General features: G+C 55.1%; 1 protein-coding gene across 5 annotated transcripts; it reads left to right on the forward strand.

The window, feature by feature from the left end:
* The first annotated feature begins 413 nt into the window (after nt 1-413).
* Nucleotides 414-16248, forward strand: PEX11A (peroxisomal biogenesis factor 11 alpha). Of its 5 annotated transcripts, XM_087744862.1 has the most exons (10): nt 422-553; nt 1001-1116; nt 10222-10280; nt 11652-11850; nt 11999-12081; nt 12448-12700; nt 12892-13091; nt 13585-13737; nt 14425-14658; nt 15173-16248. In XM_087744862.1, exons 1-10 carry the CDS (start codon nt 498-500, stop codon nt 15542-15544), a joined length of 1725 nt encoding a protein of 574 aa, XP_087600988.1. In that variant the 5' UTR covers nt 422-497; the 3' UTR covers nt 15545-16248. The 5 variants fall into 5 exon arrangements, with proteins under 5 accessions (XP_087600987.1, XP_087600988.1, XP_009468353.1 ...); XM_009470078.2 differs by lacking the exons at nt 422-553; nt 1001-1116 and adding an exon at nt 9334-9459; XM_087744859.1 differs by lacking the exons at nt 422-553; nt 1001-1116 and adding an exon at nt 9335-9459 and having other exon boundaries at nt 11646-11850.
* The last annotated feature ends 195 nt before the right edge of the window (nt 16249-16443 follow it).

A 16443-nucleotide genomic window follows, 5' to 3' on the forward strand; every position in this document is an offset into this window, starting at 1 on the left:
GTTCTTCATTAAAAGACTTATTCGGCCTGGGTAAAATCCCAGCAATTAATTAGGAAAGCAGGTGATTTCACTGGAAGTTAGAAACTTCATTTCCAAGCCACCGGGTGCTTTCTGAGCGTCCCCCTCGGGGCCGGGGCCGGGGCCGGGGCGGCCCACGTCAAAGCCGGGCTCACGGCGGGCCCACCTCCGCCGCCGTCACTCCACACAGCGGCCTAACCTCGGAGGCCGGGCCCCGGGCCCCTCCGGCCTCCCCGAGCCGAGCCGCCGCAACCGCTGACGGCGGCTACTGGGGAGCCGCGGCCGGGGGAAGCCTTTAGCGGGGACACCCGCCCCGCTGTTGATGGTCGCCGTGGTAACGGCGAACGGCGCAGCGCGGCCCGGCCGGGAACGCGCACTGGAGCGGAGGGTTCCCCCGGCGGGGCGGGGCCCGGGCGGAGCGGGGCGGAGCGGCCGCGGCCCCGCACACCTCCCGCGGCTCCCGCCGCTCCGCCGCCGCCATGGAGGGCTTCGTGGAGTTCACCAACCGCAGCCAGGGCCGCGACCGGCTCTTCCGGTGAGTGCGGAGCCGGCGGCGGGGCCAGGCGGCCTCAGCCCGCCCGGCAGCGGCCGCTCTTCGGGGGACCCCCGTGGGCCCGGCGGCGCCGTGGGGCGGAGCAGCCCCGCTGCCCCGCCGGGTGATGGGGCCCTCAGCAGGCCCCAGCCGCCTCAGGGCCCCCCGCCTCCGGCGGGAGAGCCGCCCCGGCCCCCCCGGGCGGGCCCGGGCCCCGGCCCCGGCCCCGCCGCTGTCCGCCCTGCCTGCCTGCCCGCCCTGCCTGCCCGCCCTGCCTGCCCGCCCTGCCTGCCCGCCGCCCCGCCTGCGCCTCTGCCCCTTCCCCGGGCGGTGACCGGCCCTGGCGCTGCCGGAGGGGTGACCTTAAGCCGGGAGATAAACGCTGCCCTCGTTCCTGCCGAGTGTCCGTGTTTCACCTGTGTCCCGTTTTCCTCGTTTTTTCCATTCCAGAGCCATTCAGTACACGTGCATGTTGCTTAGCTATTTAATAGAGCATAAGGCTGATAAAGAGAAGCTGGTAATGAAACTCAAGCAGTTGGAATCTAGCATGAGCTCTGGCCGGAAAAGTAAGTACCTGGTGTCTGGAGGGATACGTCCTTCTTCGCTTGCTCCTTACAGCAAAGCAGCTCCTGGCCTCGCGTCCTCTGTGGTTAACTGACCTTGAGCCACAAAACCTCTTTTAGTATATTCACAAAATTGTCACTAGGCCTTATCCCTGCCTTGGCTTGCCAGGCTAGATAGGGCCAAACAGACATTTATTACTTCCTCGGCCTCCTCTCCAATTCAGCAGTCTGAATTATCGCTGGGAGAACTAGAGAAATAAGTTAACAGTCAGCTGTTGCTGTGGAGATCGAGTTGTCATCTCTGGTCAAGGAGAGACCATTGAGTTACGATGCAAGGCTGGCTTACTGCGCTCTCGTTAGTCCATCCAGCTAATGGGTTGAGACGGCCTAACATTAAAGATCAACATCCCAATAAAATCACCTCGGAAGGACCATCCTTCAATATGGCTTTTTATATCCTCCTCCGCATATTAATTTTCTTTAGCATTTATACTCTACTAAATCATATACCCTTCCATACTTTTCTCATAGTCTAACCATATGCATGGCTTCATTCTGTGTCACAGTTGCATCCATTGTGGTTACGCTGTTGCTGTGGTTGTATTGCTTGCTTCCAGGTTGATCTTATACCTACTTAGCAATTGCTCAATCCTGGAAAAACTCCAATATGTGAGGCAAATATTCTAATTTAATGTGTTACCATGGATTTGTTTTATTATTCCAGTTAGCTCCAGAGTATGGTAATTTCTAGCAGAGAGGCCAGCTGGTTTGTCAGCATAGCCGTAATTCTCTTGCTTCTGCTAAACAAATCTCTAATAGACGTCAAGCCTAAATTCAGGACTCGTGCAGTTCCACTAAGCTTGGGTGCTGCCAACATCTGTCACTGTGACAGTCCAGCAGGTTGTGAAAAGTATTTTGCATAATATAGCGTTAATATTCACGGCGTGAAACCTAAACTGTGCAGCGGATGAAACCAGGTTTGCCATATATTCTAGCTGCAAATGGAATACGCTGTTCCTGTTTGCAGGGAACTATGTGTACCTCTGACAAATTCATGGCTGAGGAGGGACTTGGGTCTCAGTGTGCTCGGCACGTGAATCACCAGCTTTCACAGCTCAGGGAAGATGCAGCTCGTGCTTGCCACGGGGTTAGTGCAGTAACATCTCCTGTCCACAGAGTTAGGTGAAATCCAGTGCAGTGTACAGCTGAAATTGGAGGCTCTGTGCCACTTTTTTGCTGACGCTGGCTCGTTCAGAGCCGTGGGTGATATTGGTCCAGAGGGCACCCAGGCGCTGAGAACAGAGCAGCAGGAGAAGGCTGCGAGTCCTGGCTATTGACAAAATTTGTGCGTAGGTCCTGGGCTGGTGCAGGACAGAACTGAGACGTTTACACCCCTTTCCTCGCTAATACTACCATCTCACGCTGTGAGAAGAAAATGCTTAAGCATACAAATGCCCAAAGCCCACTTAAGTTTTTTAAAAGTATATATGGACAGTGACATGCCAAGTTGTCCTGTGTAGGGCTGTGTCTCTGCGGTAAAGGCCGTGCCACGCTAACCTTTGTGGGGTTTCTTGCAGTGTTCAGACTGGGCAACATGGTACACGCCTTGGTAGCCGCCAGGAGAACTACACAGCTGCCAGATGTGGTTCCTCGCTTCTGCCTTACAGCCTCCAACCTGACCCGTGCCCTCTACTTCATCTGTGATGCGGTCCTGTGGTTGAAGAGCGTGGGGCTTCAACCTGATGTCGATAAGCCAAAGTGGCGGAATTGGGCTACCAAGTGTTACTACTTTTCACTCCTGATGAATCTAGCCAGGGACTGGTACGAGATCTCCTGGAGGCTGGAACAAGCTGTACAGGAAAAAAAGACAAAGCGGAATTCCTTCTGGGAAACACACAATCAGGAACTAAACTGTGAGAAATGTGATGATTTGCATGGTTTTTTCCTCCGGCTCTTTCAAATACTGAAAAGACATCCTCCTTTGCTGCTGGACTTGGTGAAAAATCTCTGTGATCTCTCAGGTCCTTTGGATGCGCTAGGGATCTACAAGACCAACGCAGGAGTGATTGGTTTCTGTGGCATTCTCTCCTCCCTGGTGGGGATCCTCACATTAGCAAGCCCACATCTGAAACTGCAACAGTGATGTAAAAGGAGTTGCGTAGTATGCAGTGAGCCAACAGCTTTGGTCCTCTGGTTTTTATCCTCCAGATGGCACTTTCAAAACGAACATGTCTCACAGTAACCTCAAGATTAATTTTGTTCTCTGAATAAGTGAATTCTACCCTTTTTCCTTCCCCGTGTCTTTGCAGATGAGTTTGGTGCCATGACGCGCTCCCTGATGGAGTGGAGATGGGAGAAAGCAGAGTAATATTTCACAAACAGAAACAGGACTTGGAACATGGCTGCTAGAAAAGGAAATACTGATGTTACTATGTTTTAATACAGGGTGGTGAAATAGCTGCATAGACAACTGTAATGGGTATATGACTCACAACTGATCGTGTTTACACTGGAAAGCTGGAATTCACTAATCAAAGGTTCCTGCAGTCAGATTTTCTATAGTGGGCTCAGGCAAGTTCGGAGCTGCGGTTCAAGTGGCCTGAAGCCAAGTACGAGTGTTCTGACGGATCCTGTTATCTGTAGGCAGGTTTGAATGCAGTGTGGTGGTAACTGAAGCGTGGTACAATCTGACCTTCCCATGATCTCTGTGTAACATGCCCTGGTGACACTGGATCTGTAGTCTAGTGAGTGCCAACTTGTGTCCCAGGAAATCGGCACTTTCTTCTTTTCCTTCAATAACGTGAGCCAAGGACCGTTGGCCACCAAGTCTGACTTTTGCAGCAGGCCATGGCTGAGTGTTTTGGTGAAGGACAGCATGTGGGAGAAGCTTGTCTGAGTGCTGATGATGCTGTGATTTGTAGGGAACTGGGTTTCCGAAGCTGTGAATCTGGCTGGAACCACTCACAAGCACTGGATTTCCCATTACACATGCACCTTAACTCCCAAACCCCTGTGATTCCAAGTGCAACAATTTTCCATTAATCATACTGTGATAAGGAGCTTGTTTTGCTGTTTTAATTTTATGTGAAAAATTCCAGTATAATAAGGAGCTTTGGAACCTGCAGTTAAGGAGAGAAGCCTGTCTCAGAGCTCGTTGAGTCAGAAAAACTGCAAGGGTGTGTTTCTAGTTGTGTAAGCTCCCAGAGGGAAGGGAATGGAGTTGGTTGTGATAATATGAGAATCCCCTGTGAGAAGAAAAGCTTATTACTGGATGTGGGCATTCATGGTTTAGATTTTCCTATCTGGTCCTCCCTCTCCTTCCCTCTGATGACCACAAGATTTCTTGTGTGTTCCCTCGCTGGTTGAATGGGTTCTACCATTTGAAAATGCCTTATGTTTGCCCTGCAACTGCATTATTGCTCATCACTTCATCTTGCTGGGAATGACTGCCTGGCAGTGTAATCTAGGTTAAAGGAGAAATGCTGTGTCCATCTGTCTAACAGTTACATGGCATGCAGTCTTTCTTGCTCCTGACTTTGCAGAGTACTAGTTCTGACACCATCTGAGGAAAATTTGCACATTCTATAGGAGAGAAAATTATCATTTTTCTTCATCAGAGTTAGGCCTGTGTGTTCTGCTACTTTCTGGTGAAAGGCCTCCTTGTTTAATCTGTCAGGAGACGTGAGCAGAGACGACTATAACCTGGACCAAGGTACTCTCTTATTACTTACGATGCTGTCTGAAAACAAAAATGAAAAGGTGCTGGTTTCCTTTATTAAAAGGAGAAGGCTGTGGGATTGCGTAGGCATGGTTAAGGCAGTGCCCCAGTTTACCTCAGTCATTGTGGTCAGGCTTGGAATTACTTCCAGTTTGATTCTGAAGTGTTAGCCTGCCAATGAAGTGTTTGAAAAAAGAGGTTGCTGGGCAGGATAATTAAGTGTGCTTGAAGACCAAATGTGGCCTGCAGCAGGTCTTCTTTTTATGAATACCATTAAAAGTAGAGCGCACTGGGCAGTTCAGACCATAATGGAGCATTATGTATGGGATATGTTGTCTTCAAGGGCTTCCTCTCCTTTTTAACAATGGAATTTTTTTGTTTCTTTACTCCATTTGCCTTTGAGCTCCTGGCAATGCGGGGCCCATCCCTCCCTTGGTCAGATTTCATCCTTATCCCTGTGTGTAGCAATCCCTGTAAGGAAGGAAGAGGAGTCTTGATGATCTGGCAGCGGAGGTTTGGCCACCCTTTGTCTACAGAATTTATTCTTCTTGCAAAAACAATGTGTTTTAAATTCCTCTCAGGGGAGTTCGTGGATACAAAATACTTCTTTTACTGGTTTGCAAACTGATTTCTCTTTTTCCCTTGTAGTTCGCAGGTAAAGGGACATGGACAGAGCGGTGTGGCCCCTAGCCTGCTGCTCCTCCCTGTGCCCTGCCGAGGGAGAAGGGTGCTTTTTTCCCTTGTGCCAGACAAACACTGTGCGAAGCCATGAGCCAGGCTTTGATGTTTCTCCTGTAGGGACTGGCGTGGATTAGCAAGTACAGACTTAACCTGGGAGATGGGGCAGTGAATTGTCAGTCTGTCTCAGCCTTACCTGTCCCATTCTACATGACACGGGTTGGAGCATACAGGAGTAACTCTCTTTACTGGGTGTTAAGCACTAATACTTGCTTGCTGCTCCCCAGCCGGAGGCTAGCTATTTAATGTACTTTAAGGTAATGTGACTGAAGCCATAGAATCACGATCAAATGACAAAAATCCTTAGTGCCTTTTTTTTTGTATCTGTTTCTAATACAGCAGCTGGAATTAGGACAGCTGTTTGAACACAAGCAATAAACTGAGATGAGTGTGACACCGTGTCTGTGTGTGACTTAGAGCGTGGGGAAAAGAGATGCTGAAGGAGGAATCCTGCCTCCCATCTCTGAATTTTATGAAGGATGATACTGTTAAAGAGACATGGCCTGTATTTGCTCTTGGGTTACAGAGCTGTCCTTTTGCAGTAGCAAGGTGGCAGCCAGATGCGTCAGACTCATTGACAATCCCCATTTCAGTTGCAAAAACATGAAGAAGTAAACATGGGAGTACCTGGTAAAACTGCATATGACGTGCCCTGAAGCAAAATGACATTTTGAGTTGCCCTTGAGTACCAGCGGAGAGAGCTGGAGCCTTCTGCCCAGCATAGGCACAGCTACGGTGAAAGGAAGGGGTGCACCTGCATTTTAGTATCTTATCAACAACCTTTCATTTGGATGGGTCTTAGTGTCCTAGGACAAATTGCCGCAGCTGTTTAACAACAAATGCCTGTGCAGGGCAGGGAGGGAAGGGTAACATCTCCATCTGAGACGGGGAGGGACGGAGCTGGGATAACCATTCAAACCGAGCTTACTGTTAGCTCCTATCCCCTGCAGGAAGAGTTTTGTGAACTTGGAAGCTCCAAAATGTCACTTACTGAACAATGTATAAAGCATTGCATTCAGCAATGTTTTAGCAAGATTCTCCTTCTGAATTACTGGTCTCATACGCATTTCATAATGGAAAGAGTTAACAGGAGAGCGATCTGTGTGAGATGTGCAAAGTGTGTCTTCTACTCTGCTTACAGACAAGCCTTCCTAATGTTAAGACCATGCTTGGCATGATATTTCAAGAAATGCGTGAGCCATTTGGGATTCCCAGGTGAGCAGCAAGAATGATCGAAAGTCTGAAAACCAACATCTCCGGGGAGGGACCAAATGAACCGGTTCTACAGAAGGAAAGGTGACTGCGGGAGGGTGTGGGAAGTCTTCAAGTGCCCTTGAACCTTTTAAGTCAACCTTTTAAGGTTGACTGCCAAGAGGAAGGCAATAAATTGGTCTCTAAATCCATCCAGGAGGTAATATCTTTATATTGCAGTAAAGGAGAATTAAGTCACACAGGTGACTTTTTTTGAACTGTAAATAAAATAAAAGACTAAATGGATTGCCCAGGAAGGCAGTCCTTAAAAAGAAACTGGGAAGACATCTGCCAGCAGTGGTTTAGGGGGTGCTGATCCTGCCATAGGGCATGGAAATAAATTAGTTACCTCTCCAGCCCCCTCCCAGACCTAAGTGTAAAGATGCCTTGCAAGTCTTTGGGGATCTGGCTCATCCCCTCATCGTGGTATATTAATGACTGTGGAGCAGACTGCGGAGGCAAGGGTGTAAAACTCCGCTTGCCTGCACCCAGCTGATCCGGTGAGCTCTCAATGTTGCCTGCAGAAACTCAGAATGTATTTCTGGTGTGGGGTGGAGCGGCAGGGGGTGGAGGTGGCCGTACCTTGGCACTGCAGAGCCGGGGGCTGGCACAGCCTCTGCCCCCGCGGAAGGGGAGGGGATGAGCGCAGGCGTTGGTAGGGCAAAGGCTGTGCTCTCTGTTGATCCCAACTCCAGCCAAGGCAGAGAGAAGGTTGGCATGCCCCCTGCACTTTTAGCAAGGCCAGCAGGGCTGGAAAATGTGTCAGTGCCAAGAGAGCAAACTTTTGAGCAGGCTGCTGCCCTTTGTCCAGCTGTCTGGAGAGCAGTGGATCGCGCCGCCACCGAGCTGGAGGCAGCCCAGGACGTTCATATGCCTGCGTACCCAGCTAGCAAGGCAGGCCTGCGAGCTTCGCAGAGCCCTGGGCTGGAAGAAAACTCCAGGCTCTTTGGGAGGAAAGGGGGTGTTTTCCTCCCATGCGTGGCTTTCCCCCATCCCTGCGGAGTCTCCCATCCCCACGTAGGAGCAGCACAGCCAGGAGCAGGGAGCCGTGCAGGTGCACTGGGCGCACACCTTCGTGTCCTGCACGGGGATCCCAGCCGCACGCCAAGGGTCTCCCTGCCTTGTGCCGGGTGGGTTGGGACACGCAGCAGCCTTGTGTCAGCAGGCTGCCTGGATCTCCCATCTGCACTGATCCCCGTGGGTTATTGCTTTGTCCTCTGCATTTGTCCTCTTTCCACCATGCTCTCCTCGTCTCTTCAGTGTGGCTCATCCTTGATCTCCGTAACCAATAACCAAAACCATCGCAGCTTCATACAGGTGGTGTCTTCTTTCTTTTCAATCAATACCGCAAAGGGATTTGTTAATTATGATGTGAGTTGGCAGGGTGCCTCCCACGCGGCGAGGCAGGCTGGCTGCCAAAGAGCAGCAGTAGCGGGAGCATCACTGGTGGGTCAAGGGGAGCAGTTGTTCCTCTCCATGCAGTACTTGTGAGGCTACATGTGGGGAGCTGTGTCTTGTGCTGGCCCCACCAGCACAGGAGAGGTCTTGACGATCTGGAGAGAGTCTAGCAGAGGATCGTTAGGAGGGTAAGACGTTTAGGGGCGTGGAGCACATGCTGTACCAGCACAGGCTGGAGCACAAACTCTGCTCAGAGGTGCACAGAGCAAAGGTAAGAGGTGGCAGGCAGAAATTGCAACAGAGGAAATTCCAGTTGGACAAGGGGAAAAAATGGTTTATCATGAGTGTGGTTAGCACTGGAGCTGAGCCCCAGAGAGATGGGAATCTTATCCTTGGAGATTTTTGAGACTTGACTGGATGAGACCTTGAGCAGCCTGATCTAGCTTTGAGGGTAGCCCTGCTTTGAGCGAGTGTTGGATGAGGTGACTTCCAGAGATCACTTCCAACCTGATTTTTTCCTCCATTTCTGTCTACTCCAAATGCCTAGAGCTTTCCTAATGCAATGTCTTCCCTGACCCTCAGCTAAAAGCCTCCTCGCCACAATCCTCAGTAGATTCTTTTAGAAATTGAAGACCTGGCCAAGCTAGATTGTTTTGTGCAGGATGTGTCCCCCATGCTCTGCTCCTTGTGCTTAGTGAACTCTCCTGGGCAGAAACTATGTTCTTGGTCTGTGTTGTATTTCCCAACAGGATAGGATCCTGGTCCACCATGGGGGACAACAGGGGCTACAGAAATACAGGAAGGTTTTAATCTCTTCCACACTCATCAACCCCCCATTGGCCATAACAAACCCTGCCTAGCTCTTCACCTTCTCCCTGGCTGCTCATGATCTGTTGCTTTTGAGGTGGTGAGGTCCAAGGGTGACTTCTTTTCACCTCTCTTGGTGGAGCGGCATTAAGCCCTGGTGCATACCAACTGTGCCGCAGCTTCTGGGCTCTGCAGGGAAGAGGACGAAGGGGATTTTCTGCTGTCATCTGTTCCCAATTACGGTGACTTCAGGGAGCTCTTTGGCCAGTTTCCACCACAACCCGCCAGCTCCTAAGCCCACGCAACTGGGAGGTGGGGCCTTGTGGTGGTAGTGGCTGGGGCACCGTGGTGCATCACTCTCAGAGGACCCGGGCGAAGGGACGGTGCAGCCACCACCTTCTGCTCCTGCTCTGCTGGGGACAGGCTGCCCCTCGGTGAGTAGCCTGTCCCCACCGGGCGCTCAGGGACAGCTTCAGCGGGACAGGGGAGGGTGAAAGCAGGGATCCCCCACACTCCCTAAATTTCATCTGCTGCCGAGAAAAGGGGGTCTGTGCGGGGGGTGGGAGCTGGAGGTGTGCTTTCGGGTGTCACCCAGCCAGGAGCCAGGAGACGGGTGTTTTGCAGTGCTTTTGCCCCCCGCATCGAGCTGGGGCTGTGCAGGGACAGGCGCTGGCATCGTCAGCGGCAGAGCTGCGGGGCAGATGTGTGGGAGGGGGATGCTGACCACTGCTGGGCAGCTCGCCGCATCCCGACCCGCAGCTCCTCTCTCTGCTCCTGTTCTGCCTTCTTACCCCTTCTCAGCCTGCATCTCTAAGCCTGCATCTCTCACCCTGGCCCCCATGCACATCTATTAGTGTCCTGGTTGCTCTGAGTTTGCTCTACAGCTCTGCCAATGCCCTTTATCCTGCCTTGTACTGTGGCTCCTCCAAACTAGGTGTCTCTCAGCTAATTATTTGCATCTTTGGGTGTTAAGACACACTAGCAGGGGAGGGCTGTGTGGAGTCATTGCTTTTACAGCTTAACTGGTAAGAAGTCAAGCGTTAGGAAATGCTGCATCCATTGCCCCCATGGGAGGTGCATGTCTCAGCCCAGCTCCCGGCCCCGCCGTGCTCGGGGGGTGCAGGAGTGAGTGAGGGGAGCCCGAGCCCAGCCCTGCCTTTGCAGCAGGGTCTGCGGCTCCCAACTTTGCTTTGCAGGTGGATGCATCGCGATGACGGCGAAGAAGAATGAGGCTGTGCAGAATGGAAGTGCCAAGGTGGGTGCAGGACGAGGGAGAGAGGGGAAGGCAGGGGTGTGCCAAGGGCACCAGGTAGCTCATACCGGCTCTGCCGGATGAATACGAGTCACATCTGATGCTGTCCCACGTGTCTCCCTGTTATCTTTATATGGATCTTTACCTGCAATAATATAGACCGTCATCAAAGGGAAAGGATAAAACCTTTTGCGTGCTTGAAATGAAATAGTTCAGAATCAAGAAAGTTAACCCTGGGCGATGCGAGCCCTCAGTGATACCTGCCAGCCGTGCCTGTCCTTCGTCTGTGTCCCCACTGTGGACCCCAAACCTCCAGCAGACACGCTGCTGTGGATGCAGCACTGCTCTGAGCAGCTAGAGCCCCCGGGATTGCTGAACTGCAGGATTTGTGAGAGGGCTGGCTCCATGTCAAGCCAAAATTAGCACAATACAGCACAAAACAATAGTGTTTTTATCAAACATGCAGATTCACAGTCCAGTCATGGTCACAAGTGGGACATGAAGCCAAACTCAGCCTCTCACCCACTGGTGATCAGGGGAAAGCTCAGCTTTTTCTTCTGCTCTGACCCGTGCAACCCAAAGGGCGCTTGCCTCATGGCTGCCGTCATGAGCCAACGTTTGCCCCATTCCTCCCTTGAGGCGCAGCATCTCGCTCAGTTGTCTCACCTCGCCAGGTGGGCGGCAGGCAAGAGCAGGAGCGGAGGGTTGGAGCTGCAGGTTTATCCTGCTCACCCAGCTTTGAGGGACCTGCCTCCAGCCGTGCTCTGGCACTGGCAGCACACACAGGTGTCGGCTCTGCTGGTTTATACTGGCATCCCACGTCACCCGTGCTAGCAGGGTGCCTTGCTGCCTCGGAGAGCTCTGGTGCCGCCTTCTTCAATGGCTCCTACCAAAGCCCTTTGTGAAATCAAGGACAGATCTGCTCCTCTCCCCTTCTCCTTTTTGAGGTCCATATCGTTTACCTGTCACAGTGGTGACAGGACAGAGGTGCCACATAGGCAAAATGGACTTTGCTGGTCCAAGGACAGGAGCAAAGGCTGGGTCAGATGGAAGAAGCAGCAGAGCAGAGTGGAAAGCCAGAGGGAGCACCTGGACAGTCGGGCTTGGGAGGTGGGGACCATCACCCCTCTGACACTGCCTGTGGTGTCCCTGCTCCTTCAGTGGCAGCAGCCAGCCTGCTCGTCCATGGCTGTGCTGTACGCAACATAGCTGGGAAACCCTCAACAGGGTTCGAGAAATGCCCTCCTTCTCCTCCAGCGAGAGCTGAGGTCCTCTGTGGTCACTGCAACACACCAAATGCCACTGGCGTGCGGGCGATGGGGCGTTCCTCGGGGAATGGCTGTTGGCTAACCAGTGCCCATCTGCCAGGTGCAGGAGAACGTGCTGCAGAGGGTCCTGCAGCTGCCGGTGGTGAGCTCGACCTGCGAAAGCCTTCAGCGGACCTACACCAGCACCAAGGAGGCCCACCCGCTCATGGCCTCGGTGTGCGAGGTCTACGAGCGGGGCGTGCAGGGTGCCAGCGCCTTGGCCGTGCGGAGCATGGAGCCCGTGGTGCGCAGGCTGGAGCCTCAGTGTGAGTCCATGCACCGGGGGAGACAGAGTAGGGGGGAGGCACCAGAGCCTCCCTTGGTGGGACAGCGGTGGCACTAGCACGTGAGACCCCCTAGCACAGCCCAGGAGCTTTTCTTACTAACCCACCCCCATGCTTTTGCCTAAGGCAGTCGCTGTGGCTAACAACCTGGCTTGCCGGGGCTTGGACCACTTGGAGGAGAAGATCCCGGCCCTCCAGTACCCCGTTGACAAGGTAAGTCACAAGCAGGACAGTCTGGGACCCCCCAGCCCCTCTGCAGAGCCCACAGCACATCTCCTCTGGTCTTGTTTCTGGATGGTGATGGGCTGCTCAGGGGGAAACAGGGGAGCATCACCAAGCAAGGACTCCTCTAGGGGCTCCTGTAGCCCAGGGGATGGTTGGGGTGCTCCAAATATAGGTCAACAGCGTCCTATGTCCCATCCCTGCCAGCTAACTGCAGCCCAGGCGGGAGAGAGCTGTTGTGCCCCTCTCGAGGCTGTCTACTGGCATGGCCATGGCTGGGGTCCCTGTGGTCCCTCTGGCTGTTCCATGCCACCCCAAGCACACTAGCAGGGCTGTTCTCCATCTCTCTGCCTGCAGCTCGCGTCCGAACTGAAGGACAGCATCTCCACCCCGCTCCAAAGTGCCAAAAGCACCATTGGTAACTCCATGGATAAGATCATGGAGCTGGCAGCGGAGGGCTACGAGGCCACCAAGAGCACGGTGGAAACGACAGCAAGGTACACGAGGAGGAACTCAGTGAGCCAGATGGCAGCCGCAGGGGTCGACACAGCCCTGGGAGGGCTGGAGAAGCTGATGGAGTACCTGCTGCCAGAGGAGGATGAAGAAGCAGGTAGTCCTGATGCCTAGATCCCCTCTGAGGGTGTCTGGGGAGGGCTGGCTGCATGTGGGGTGGCACCTTGCTCATGGGGTGCACATGGCAGGAGGAAGCCCCTGGATTTTGGTGCAGGGCTGCCTAGGAGGGTTGTCCCACCAGGACGTAAACCCCCCACCGCTCTTCTGCCTGTGCTTTTCTGCCTTTAGATCAGAAGCCCAAAGAGAGGCGTGAGTCAGCAGTAAAGGTCTCCCAACAGCAGCCCAGCACTCCCAGTGCTCCCAGCACCCTGGCCCGGATTGGCGCCTTGGTTAGCACCGTCTCCCACCGTGCTTACCAGCAAACCACCCACAGCCTCCAGCGTGCCAAAGCCAAAGGGCAGGAGCTGGCCACCTGGATCCCCATCCTGGTGAGTGCCAAAACCCACACACCAGGTTCCTGCTCCCCCACACCCTCTTTTGGGCTGATTCTGCTTTTGGATGAGACATTTCAGGCTCCTTGGAGCACATCCGAGAGCAGAGTGGTGGGCGCTGCTGGTTCCCCCGCTCAGTGGGGTTCCCATGGCACATTCACACACAACCTTGTACCGTGTTAGCAGGATGAGTTATTTTTAGCTGGCTCCCAATGTATATTGTTGATTTATGGCCTTGCCATAACATCCTCCCTCAAGCAAAACGCCCCCCCAGAGGCTGGGGAAGAGGAGGTCCCTCTCCTCTCCTACCCAGCGCCGCGGTGGGAGCCCCTTCCCTGGCCTGTGCCAAAATCCCAGAGCTTTCATGAAATCCCAGAGTTCATCCCACATGCATAAATGAACCCCTCTGCTCCCTGCACACCCCAGGGCCCCCTGAAATCCTCAGGCTAAGCAGGATGGGGTGGAAGGTGCCTTTCTGCTCCCCTTCCAGGGCAACCTGGCCAAGCCAAGTGCACCTGAGGTGCCGCAGGTCCACGGTGATGGGCAGAGCACCACAGCCGGCTGGCTGAGCCGGCGGCAGAGCAAGGTGCCGGAGCAGAAGCAGGAGAAGGCAGGGAAGAAAGACAGCAACGACAGCAAGGAGGTATGGAGAAAAGCTGGGCAGTGAGCTGGGAGCGCCCCAAAGCATTGTCCTGCCCATGGACCATGCCAGCATGGGGGATGTTCCCCCCATGCCCTTGGGGACCAGGCCCCCATCCCTGCTGAACCCTGAACTGCAGCTTGGAGGAGGCGATGGGGGGGTTGGCAGCAGGGCAGTCCCCTTCCCTGACTCCCCAAAGCTGGGGGCAGCCCCTGCACCAGGCAGGATCATCCTGGCTTGTCTATTCAAGACTCCTTTGCTGCTGTGGGGTGTCAGCAGCGAGCACCCACTGAACCCCTGAACACCCCCAAAAAATCCCCCCGCCATGGTCACAGCAGCAAGGGTCGCTGTGAGCCAGCGGGGCTGGGAACGGTCCCCAGCAGCGGCTCCGCTGGGACACGGGGACGGGAAGCAGCAGGTCGGGGTTGCTGCCCTTCGCCTCTGCCTGCAGCGGAAGCGCAGCCCGGGGCAGGGGGTCCCCGGGGGCCTGGGAGCGGGGGGAGCGGCAGGGGGACAGAGAGCGACCCTGGTGCAAAGGGCTGCGGTGGTTTTTGCAAAGCAGCAAGCAGAAAGCATTCAGGCTTTGAGCTGCAGAGTGGATGGGGAGCCCAGGGCCACCCCTGTCCTGCCCGGAGGGGCTGGAGGGGCCAGGGCCAGCGGCTGAGCGGCTGAGCTGATTTCTCTCGGCAGGCAGGGGACAGCCCCGGGCTGGTGGGCAGCATGGCTCACAACCTGCAAACCGCCTGCGCCTCCGGCATCTCCAGTGTGAAGAAGGTCCCGGCCGTGGCCTGGGACGCAGCAGAGGGGTTGATCCTCTTCACCCCCCGCAGGCTGTCCAAGGCCATGGAGACAGTGGATGCTCTTGGGGGGACCCTCGTCAGTGCCCCCAAGCATCTGCTGGGCACCCTGTACAGCTACGTGCCGGTGAGTTTGTCCCCAGCCAGGTCCCGTCCATCTCCAGCAAACCCCATTTTGCCCAGCCTCCTCCCATGAGCACCCCATAGCGCCAGGCAGTGCCAGGAGGTACCAGAGCAGGGAAATGGGGTGCTGTTGGGGCACCTCAGTCCCACCCTTCTCCTGAGCATCCCCCAAGCTGTGACAGCAAGTCCCGCCTGTAGAGCTGGCAAGTCAGCCGGTGGTGGCGCCTTCACACGGTTCATGGTCAAGCCAGGGTGTGACCATAAATTCCTGGGAAGGTGAAAGTCCAGACTGAGACCGTGTCCCCTCTCCTTCCCCCCATCCCACTGCTCCCCTGGGACCATTTCTCCACCACAGCTGCTCAGGGGCTGCAGCCGCCCACTCCCCTCCGCTGGGGACCCTCTGGGGGCAAAGCGGCCTGTCCTGAGGATCCCCCCGGTTTTGGGGTGGGTATGTCGCAGAGGGAGAGTGGAGCTGACAAGTGGGTGCAGCCCAGCCGGGAGCTCACCCCATCTCTCAGCTCCGCAGGCAGTCAGCGAAGGAAGAGGATGCGTCCGGCGGCAGCAAGCCCAGCCCGGAGACGGAGCAGAAGGAGGAGGACGCCAAGCCTGCCACCCCCTCTGCAGAGGACAAATCCCAGCTGAGGGGCGACTGGCGGCTGTACCGCGGCCATCACCCCCTCTCCTTCCTGGGGCTCGAGGACCCCCTCTTCCTGCGGCACAACCTCTACCGCAGCCCTGCCTTCGAGCCCGAGTGCCCCCTCCCGCGGAAATCCGCCTTCGCCCCCTACAACAGGCGGGTGAGCGAGGGCTCCTACCGCTTCAGCCCCGAGGCCATGTACAGCCGGGCTTACTACACCAACCTCTACAGCCCTACCTTCAAGAAGGACTGAGTCGGCGGGGAGGATGAGTGCATCCCAGCTCCCCTCTAATCGCCCCTAGCACGCTTTGCCCAGGACCCTGCCAGCCGCCTGCACGCACCCCTGTACCGGGACAAGAGCTCAAAGTGGTAGACATGCCATGGGATGTCTTCTCCTGGAGTGCCTCGGGGCCAGGATGGGGGAATAAAGGCAGCCAAAAATTCTGTTTGTGGAAGGAGAAGGTAGGGGGAGGTGGGACCAGAGGGGACCAGAGAAGGAGATGCAGGAAGAGCAGTGAGACCAGAAAATAGAAAAAGGGACCAGCCAGGCCTGGCACTGGGCCACTCTGGTCCCTGTTGAGCAGGTAGCATGGACTTAGATGGGCTACACATTGAGAACAGTGCTGAGGCAGAGCAGGAAGGACAGCATAGCCATCAAACATTACCATAGCAAGCCTGGTTCCCCATCCTTCTCCCTCTGTCCCACCTCGCAGGGCCCATCCCTGGCCACAGGTTGCTCCTCCATGGAGAAGCCGAAGGTCCCCACCGACCAGCAGGACTCATGAGTTGGAAAGCCCTGGGCACCCACCCCCAGCTGATGGTGGGATGGATGGTGGGGTCAGGAAGAAGACCGGTGAGAACAGGTGAAGCTCCTGGAGCCCCTCTCTGCCGCAGGACCGCCTGGCTTCCCGCAACACCTTGTTGTATCCACTGCAATAATAAACCTTCGCAACCTGCCGCTCGCCCCATCTGCTTGGCTGCTTTATGGGAGCGAGCCACCAAAATGAGGGAGCAGAGTGGGGCAAGACACTCAACCCAGGGCCGAGGGAGCCAGTATGGGAAACTCATCCCTGGATTGCTGCCGCAGGGACAGCGGGGGCTCATGCCCAGCACAGTATGTGTCTCTTCCCAGGCTCCGAGTACAAATTCACA

Source organism: Nipponia nippon, unplaced genomic scaffold (genome assembly GCF_047370975.1).
Source record: "Nipponia nippon isolate SJK-2023a ecotype South Korea unplaced genomic scaffold, ASM4737097v1 scaffold_9, whole genome shotgun sequence".
Taxonomy (NCBI): domain Eukaryota; kingdom Metazoa; phylum Chordata; class Aves; order Pelecaniformes; family Threskiornithidae; genus Nipponia; species Nipponia nippon.

Bases quoted from the DNA above. Each gene is read 5' to 3' on its own strand.
- PEX11A (XM_087744862.1), top strand. From the start codon at position 498: ATGGAGGGCTTCGTGGAGTTCACCAACCGCAGCCAGGGCCGCGACCGG. The intron at 554-1,000 runs GTGAGTGCGGAG...TTTCCATTCCAG, and splicing joins GGCCGCGACCGGCTCTTCCG to AGCCATTCAGTACACGTGCA. The intron at 13,738-14,424 runs GTATGGAGAAAA...TTCTCTCGGCAG, and splicing joins ACAGCAACGACAGCAAGGAG to GCAGGGGACAGCCCCGGGCT.